At 31.3% G+C, this 9,268-nt stretch overlaps 1 protein-coding gene across 1 annotated transcript; it reads right to left on the bottom strand.

Annotated features, from left to right (window-relative positions):
- Nucleotides 1-352: 352 nt before the first annotated feature.
- Nucleotides 353-4,714, bottom strand: LOC142637092 (GDSL esterase/lipase At1g28580-like). The gene is made up of 5 exons (XM_075811378.1): nt 4,372-4,714; nt 4,026-4,247; nt 2,017-2,165; nt 1,111-1,387; nt 353-789 (listed from the first exon to the last, which is right to left on the bottom strand). Exons 1-5 carry the CDS (start codon nt 4,631-4,633, stop codon nt 503-505), a joined length of 1,197 nt encoding a protein of 398 aa, XP_075667493.1. The 5' UTR covers nt 4,634-4,714; the 3' UTR covers nt 353-502.
- Nucleotides 4,715-9,268: the final 4,554 nt, after the last annotated feature.

The following is a 9,268-nucleotide window of genomic DNA, read 5'->3' as shown; positions in this document are numbered from 1 at the left end:
ATACTGGCGTTATGATTTTGAAGTACAAGTTTTTGTCCCAATGCATCTTAGATTTAGCGAGATCTCTTTCATTCCCAAAACCTGTTCTCTTTTTTTTTCTTTTTTTTCTTTTTCAGAATAACTGCTGTGCTCTTTTAAAATTTTGACATGTAGATTTTTTTCTCATGGAAATAAATTGTGTATTTTTTAATTAAGTAACCACATAATTAAATTTTAAGAGAATAACCTAAAGAACAGCACATAAGGTACTGTATTTAATTTTGTCCATATATATATATATATATATATATAGACACACACATAGTGGAGTGATACTAGATTCCACCAATGTTATTATACCTAAAATTGAAACTGCTCACAAAAACCAAGTAATTTTAATTAACACTGACATGATAAGAAAATGTTACTTTACTTGGCATGTTGCAATAATCTAATGAAAAGTTTTATTCCACAAAAAGTGAAAAAAATGCCTAACGCTTAAACTCATAGAATATTAAAATGCCTAATGCTCCGAAAATGATTTATTTACATGTGTGGTCATTTGAATTTTTGTGGCATTTTCTGAAATGCACAAGGTACTAAGTCGAGGAGTGGTGTATGGCCCTTGTAGTAAACCGACGGTAATCCATGCATATGCTGCTTCTGTTAAGTGAACGCCATCCCAACTAACATACTGTGAAGGGTCATCACAAAGAATTGTCGATGGCTGGCCGCATCCCAGTGATGCGTTATAATTGTATGGGCCTCCCCCTCCGCAGCATGATTTGAGTGTTCCTTCACGAGTAAACCCTGAAATAGACATTAATTAGCACCAAAGCTTTTGGTATAATAAATATTGTCTCTTCAAAGGGTTTTAATGCTTTTGAATATAAGGGATCAAAGGGCTTCTACAAAAAGAAATTGGATTTAAATCTTTTTGAGTCTTGTACTTAAAGAAGTTAGAAGAAAAAAGAAAGAAAACTGGCAATTGAATGTCCCATAAATTAACTTTCTTGCCATCCTATTGTTCATTTTTCTCATGCAAGAGTTCTACTAACATATATAATAATATTCAATCAATTTTGGCAATAATGTGGGAAACAACGAAAATTATTAAGAAGATCGAGATACCATATTGGGCTGGAGAACGAAAGAAACCCATTGAAGCATTGTAATAATCTGCATATATGATATTGGTTTGAGGATTTAGTGCTTGAATACTATGTAGTTCTTTCTGCAGTTGTTCATTATGGTACTCAGCAAGCTTGTTATACTTTATAAGACAGCCAGTCTCAGGATCATATTCTTCAGTATCTTCAGTTTCATATTTTGTTAGGTAGGATGGAGTGCAACCAATTGGCAAGATTCCAGGAACTAAAAGATTCACTGCCCCTAAGTCAATCAACTCCTGCAAGGCAATAGTTTAAATCATATATACAAACATAAATTGTTTTTTTAAATAGTTCATTTGGGAGATAGTATTTGAGGAACATGTTTTAGTTCAAGAGACTTGATATTTAAAACATGAAAAATACAAATTCCTAATAGTAAGTATATAAATTTAAGACATTTCCTTTCATTGAAGCAAAATTATTAAAACTCCTTTTTCGTTGGAGTATAAGTAATAGCCGATGGCATAAATTCAAGGCTAATCCCATGATTGGCCAACGCAGAAAGGAAGGGATAGTGAACATTCTGCCAAAAAGCCTAAGGTTTCATATAAGTCTGTCTCGCTGAGACTCGCCCTAATGAACAACTAGTCCGCCCCTATGCGCTAGCCTTTAGCTATCTAAGGTCCTTTTGACTTTACTCATCGGCACCTTAGATTGATAGCTAGGCTTCACGGCAATACTACCAAGAAGATTCACAGCGAGAGGCATACCTCTTGGTTCTTGTAGCAGGCGAAATATCACTTCTAGTTCTAGGTACAAAACTAAAAATTATTGTAAGTAATAAACTAATAAATGCTATATTAAGAAAAATTGTTATAAAGAAAAGAAAATTTTCTCTACAGTATAAGTAAGCATAAGCTCTTACGTTAATTGCTGTAGCCATTGCTTTTACCACCAGTGTCACGTATGCTGGCATATCTTCTAGGCTTATTCCAGAAAAGAGCATATAATTATAGTCATCGCCTCCCATCTCTCCGACAAGAAATATAGAGCTTCCAATGATTTTATTGCATTCTGTAAACCACAATTACATTAGTAGAGAAAATGGACTTTTTTTTTAAGGAAGAAAATGGATATCTAAGCAACTGTGTTTTACAATAAAAAAAATTTAAAAAAAAATCATGTTTAACAAAAAGGGAGAGAAAATCATGCCACTAAGATGTATAAAGTTTTTGCTTTCAAAAACTCCTCAGCTTATATTACTAAATTGTACTAAAAAGTCTTATTTGACCCCTGAACTTCCAAAAAGTCCTCCGTTATATTACTAAATTGTACTAAAAAGTCTTATTAGACCCCTATACAAATGACAAACCACTTCTCTACCTATTGTACTATGCAATAGCTTGTAACGAGTAAACTTCAATTCCCACGACAACTTTTATATTTTTTAATAGACCTATAGCAAATTTTTTATTAAAATTTTACAGTGACCTACTTTTCTACCAAAAGACTAGGTTCTGTTTGGGATCCATTTATTTTATTGAAATTGAAAATTTTTTGTTGAAAGTACTGTAGAAGTAAAAGTTGGTTGAAATAGTACTGTAAGACCCACGATTAGTACCAAAAAATACTGTAGGGCCTATGAATAGTAAAAAAAATAAGCTGAATAGTAAAATAAGTTGATTTTTTAATTTGGTGCCAAATACATACTAAGGGTCTATTTGGATATAACTTATTGCTGAAAACTGAAAACACTGAACAAAAATAATTTTTTAATGTGTAAAAAGTACTGTTTATGCCAAAAAGTACTGTTCATTGGCCTAAAATCACTGTTCATGGCCAATGAACAGTGACAGGTGCGCTTGGAAAAAAAAAAAGGGGCTGGACGTGGACGTGGACATGCTATCCAAACGTCCTCTAAGACTCTGAAAACCTACCAACTTTTAAGCAAATTTAAAGAATAGAATTCTGGAAAATAAATAAATAAATGATCATGTTAATGGGTGCTTTAAGGCAATTATTAACAAATTATATTAAAAAAATTTAACCCTACTTTTTATGGAAAATACTTGCGTATCAAACCTAGAGTTCTTGCTATAAACCAAATTTCAACTACTTACAAGACAAAGATAAAAGGTTAAATTCTACACAATTTTTTTAAAGCATTCAAGGCATTGAGTCATGTGTAAAACTTTACAGGTATATGTTTATATTCTTAATAATTTTACATTAATTTATTTTTTCAATTTATTTTAAAGAATCAAATTATATGTTCAAAGTGTTTGTAATTATATTGATATTTTGATTTGACTGTTCTCTTGACAATGAATATTATTTTTATTATTTTAATGATATGAAATATATATATATATATATATATATTAGAATTCAGATTTTTTTAATTTCCTAAGGTACTCTACCAAATAGATTTTCTTATTTCTTAAATCTTAACCATTTGTTTAATATGATATAATGGTTTGGATTTTGCTATATCATCATTCTACTAACAATAATCTTAATTGTTTTGTTTACAATATTATTTTATTATTTTAAAAGTATTGCTAGTGGAATACTCACATGACAAAATCTAGACATTTAAATCATAAAAGAGTAGTTAGGACTTAAAGAAATCTATTAGTAAAGTATTTTAGGAAATCTAAAATATCTGAATCCATATTTGTTGTTAAAATTAATTAAGATTAACTTTTTAATCTTGTCCCCCTTAAATTCATGGCTCCGTCATAACAATCTATACTCTCTCTGAATTGGTACTCACAATTACATTGCAGATTAGAGGATTCACTAGCGCCGAATAACTAAATTTAATTTTGCCAAATTAACATAAATATTACCATTCATTTCCAATAAAAGAAAGAGTTGTTAGGAGAACAGAAGAAGAAGAAGATGACGGCCAAAATTATATGGCTAACTTACCTGAAGATTTGTTGCAGAGAGAGACCAGAAAGTCCTTAAACCAATTTAATTGATATCTTAGAGTGACGTTTGTAAGTACAACCGATCCTATATCCTCGAAAAAAGATGCATCCAATACTGTTGCTCCCGAAACTGCAAAATTTATACCCTCTTGAACATTTACAACACTTTCATTCCAAGTCTTAAGATATGGTTGTGGCAATGGTAGTCCAAATAACTCAGCTGCGCCCAATAAAAGAGAAAACAAAGAAAACCCACAAATTAACAAAAGAGAATAGAGAGATGAAAAGAAGAAGCTTAACATAGTTGAGAGTTTATTATATGAAGCTTGAAGAGTAGTGCGTACCAGTGAGGTCTACGATTAGACGACCATTAGAGCAACGGCCTGTTGGGAGGTGGAAGTAGCTCTCCCCGAAGGGAGGCACATAACAGCCGAAAACGTCAGCATCCAGGTACTGCATATTTCCGCTATCGACATATGAGTCTCCGAAGCTATAGATAGATGTGTAGCAACCTCCAGCCACACCTCTAATGGTGGCTATTAACAGTAAGAGCAACAGTTTGATAAATGGTAGTTTTAGTGGCAAAAGAGAGGAAGAAAGACCCATGTTTGATGTGACTTTTTATTTATTCGCTCTCTCACTTGATAATTTAAATAGAGGAAGAGATGGTTAATTAGAGGAAGAGAGGGTTAATTAGCCAATCAACTTTATAATAAGCTTCGCTTGGCTAATAGTCTACATGATTTGAATATGCTGTTATGACTCTTCTGACTTTTAGCTATCTCCTTCATTTATTTAATTATTTCTTGACTCAACATCATTTATTTAATTATTTAATTATTTTACGTTATAAAATCAGTTACTTGAAACTCTCAAAGGTTTGAAGGGTAGGTGTAGAAATAAGATGCAAAAGTAAAGTCACCAAATTTGGAAGTCTAGGTAGAAGAAAAAACAACCGAATTTTATTTTATAATAATAACATCTGAATCATTTTTTTAATTCTATGTGTCACGTGGTAACATTTAGATATGTGATTGTGACAGTGTTTAAATGTACTACAGGATTTGACCAGCCGTTGGCTTTAAACTAAATTCATGTTAAAATTATTTTTAATTAACATTTGGTTTATCCATATTTGTCCGCAAATTTAGTTAACTTACAAGTTGTTAGGGCCAGTGGTAGGTAGCTAGCTTTTTAAAATATGATAATTTGGAAATAATTGTTTTGTTGTTTCTTAAACACAATGATATTTCAAAAGAAAAAGAAACAATTGATAAAATTAAAAACAGATGAAAAATTGATCAAATCAAATAATCACCAAAAGCCTATGAAACTCGAATTCATGATAGCTTAATTCATATATAGTTATTTATGTTTTTTTTTTCTTTTTTTTTTTATCATAAATCATTAAATTCTCTTGTTTCGTATTGCTCAGTTTACATGGAATAGATTGAATAAATTGGTATTAGGTAAGCATGTATTGAATCTCATATTGAGTGTTTACATTGCATGTTTTCTATATTTTAAAGTATAAATAAAACACTTATTACATTGTATATATAGTAATAATTTAGGAGGCTAGTTAGAATAACGGGTTGAGATATTTCTAACCCTCCACAACCCGATCCATCCACCTAAATATGTATATTTTGTCATGTCGCAATACTCTTCCTCACATATTCACCTACTTTATTTCTCTCATCTCTTGCACTTTTTTTTTTTTCATTTACACACTTCTCTTCCTTAATAAATTGTAGTTACTCTCTCTAAGATTTTGTTATTATTCTTATTTTATGTGATGTAGGATGCGGAAGCGTCAAGAGGCAGAACACGTCTACTTCTAGAAAACAAGAAACAAAACATGTTTGCTTTTGAAAATAACCTCAAATCCACGAGGGTTTCTTGAATCCATAAGGAGAAAGGCTATGGAATCCACCAGAATATAGAAAGACAAAATTTTTTATTGATTGAATAATTGTTTTTAAAAAACGTTTACAGACTTAAAGGCTTATTTAAGGGCTCCGTAAAACTTGACAAACAAGAAAATATATTCTAAAATAATGTCTAATTAATACTTAGCCATAACAGGAACCAATTTTGACCTAAATAACATTAAAAGCATCTGAAAACAAGGAAATAATAACCCTAAACCTAAAATAATGTTTTTTTTTACATAAAAATACCTTGTAATTAAAGAATTGCAAATATTAAATTGTAGATTCTATCCTACATCAGAACCCTCTACTTGAAACAAACACGTCCTCAAGTTTATCTTTGAAATCCAAAACCTTCCACTCCAAATAAACAAATTCTTCGAATGCTTGAGCCCTTTGATCTTCTTTCCATACTTGCAACTCATCAATGGAGTAAACAAATAAATTTGAATTTCCTTTTCCTTGGTCTTCATGTATTTTTAGGGATTTCCAAATAAGAATTGACAATTGAATCAAATCTATCAATCCCACTAAAATCAATAAATTTTAGTGTATTGCTTACCACCAAAATAAAAGGATCTTGATATTGATAATCATCTAATTCGATTTTGTTAAACTCCTTGACAATTTCCTCTTCAGTTTATTCTTCAATTGTTTCAACCATCTTGACTTCAAGATCTTTCTCTATAATAGGTTTTTTTTTTTTAATCTCTTCCACAATCTTGATTTTAGGTTCTTCTTCTTTAATAAGGCCTTCGTTAATTTCCTTAAAAATCTCTATATTTTCTTCTTTGACTTCTACATATTCTTCAAGAAAAGTATTTTCTTCAACATATAATTCTTCTCTTAATGGTGGAATATATGGCTCTTTAAAATAATTCGTGTGAACTTCCTGGCCAATAATAATCTTGTATTGTATACGACAAGATTTTTCATAATCCAAATGATAAAATTTGATAGCAAGCATCTTTTTCATCCTTAGCTATGAATGAATTTTGTTTTTACCTTTTCAGATTCTATCAGATTGTACTCGTTCACACCAGCATAAGGTATACTCACTAAATATTCTCAAAGTCAAATAAATCATCTAGATCAAGTAACCAATCAAGAAAATCTTCTTTATAAAAATTAACCATCGAAACTTGCAATTCTTCTATAAGGTCTATATGAAATTTGCTTACCAATAGGTTGCCCGTGAGTTATGTCTCTGCAACAATTATCCCTATTGATTCCATGCTTTAGTGATGACATCTTAGCAAATATATTTTTGAGTGTTAGTTGTACGTCACGTTATACTTACTGTCACCGGAACTGCTACCGTCTCATACGTCAACCACCAGACTTGGATAAGTCAAGGCTCTGATACCAACTGATGCGAAAAAAACATTTACAAACTTAGGGGCCTATTTAAGAGCTCTATAACTTGACAAACAAGAGAATATATTCTAAAATAACTCCTAATTAATTCCTGAGGATAACAAGAACCAAATTTGACCTAAGTAATATTAAAAGCATCTAAAAATAAGGAAATAATAACCCCAAACCTAAAATAACATTTTTTTTTTACATAAAAATTCCTTGTAATTAAATTGTAGATTTTGTCCTTCATCACTATGAATATGTCTAATTTTATATCTTAAGATGTTTTTCAAGTTTGATAAAATTTTCAATAATTTTAATAAAAAATAATGTAGTACTTGTAATTATTTTTAATTAAAAAAGTAAAATTTTCTTTTCTTTTCTTATTTTACAAACCAAAAATTATTCAATTTGATTGAAATAATTTTATATAATCAGTTGGGCTTGCCAACCCTCCCAACCTGCTCAACCCACTGAGTTATAATAGCTAAGATTTTTAACTGACCTTTCAGATTCATAGATTGGTGGGTTGGTAGCGGATTGGAATTTTTCCAACCTATCAATGGCGAGTGGTGAAAAATATTTCCCTCTACCAGCTCAATCCGAACCATGCACACCCCCCCTACTTTTATTTATAAAAAAAAAACATTAGAAATACAATTAACCTCAAAATTCCAAACATTCATAAAACAAAAATTCATAGTAACACCTAACCAACTTGTCACTAACATTTAGAAAACAAAAAAAGAAAATTCACAATAACACCCAACCAACTTGTCACCTAAATTATTCATACCTATTTTTATGAATGTTATGTAATGATTGTTAAAAAAAATATTAAGGAGTGAATGAGTATTGACTCCTAATATGTCTAGTTGACCATGATTTTATAGTATTGAAAATCCTTAAGTTCTACATAGGAAATGAAAGATTTAATATATGAATTTATATATGGACATTAAAGATTGAGTTTAGCTATGTATGGGCTAGGCCCTCTTTTGAGTCAATAACTCGTACATCAACTATTTCCTTAATAGTGCAATTGTTCACAAAAGAGTATACACTCATTGTTCCTCATTCATAAAAATAATTTAGCGTAAATGCACTTTTGGTCCCTACATTTTAGGGTCATTTCTATTTTGGTGCCTACATTTTCATTTCACCACTTTTAGTCCATAAATCAATTAACGCGTTCCATTTTGGTACTTACCGTTACTCACTTAACAGAAATTGCTGATGTGGCAAACGGCGTCCACTGTTGGCACATTAAATGCTGACGTAACCAATAAAATAATATTAAAAATGTCACGTCAGCTTATAAATTAAAAAAAATTATTTATTTATTTTAACTAAATAAAAAAAATTAAAAACAGATTGTTTAAAAAAGAAATTAAATTTTAAAAAAAATTCTTTACATTATGTTCTTCCCAATCATCATGATTCATGAGTTTTTCCTCAAAATCAAGAACATGCCAACATGAAACACCCAAAATCAAAAGGCACAAATCTACAAAATACAAATACAAAGACCTTCAAAGATTCAAAACACAAAAAACACAAACCCAAACTCAACCCTCAATCTCTAGCAAACCCAGAACATCACATGAAAAATCAAACCCTCCATACAAACATCAAACCCAAAAGTGAAAAATGCACGGCCAATTTCCCTTTGAGTCAGAATTTGATGCTTCTTCTTCACACACACACACACACTCTCTCTCTCTCTCTCTCTCTCTCTCTCTCTCTCTCTCCCCAAACCCACTCAAACCTCCGACCCATCTCCCTAAATGGATTGCCCGGGTCCGCGCCACTCCACGCCACCCAACCCAGCCCTAAATCTGGATCCAGATCCTACGGCGGAGGAGGAGGAAGGGGATGCGAGGAGGGGGTCAATGATGGCGTTCATCTCGGCCTCCAAGGCGCTCCTCGTCCATTAGAGCCATCGTCT

This window comes from Castanea sativa, chromosome 5 (assembly GCF_040712315.1).
Source record: "Castanea sativa cultivar Marrone di Chiusa Pesio chromosome 5, ASM4071231v1".
NCBI classification, from domain to species: Eukaryota; Viridiplantae; Streptophyta; class Magnoliopsida; order Fagales; family Fagaceae; genus Castanea; species Castanea sativa.
This window is presented reverse-complemented; position numbering and strand designations above follow the sequence as displayed.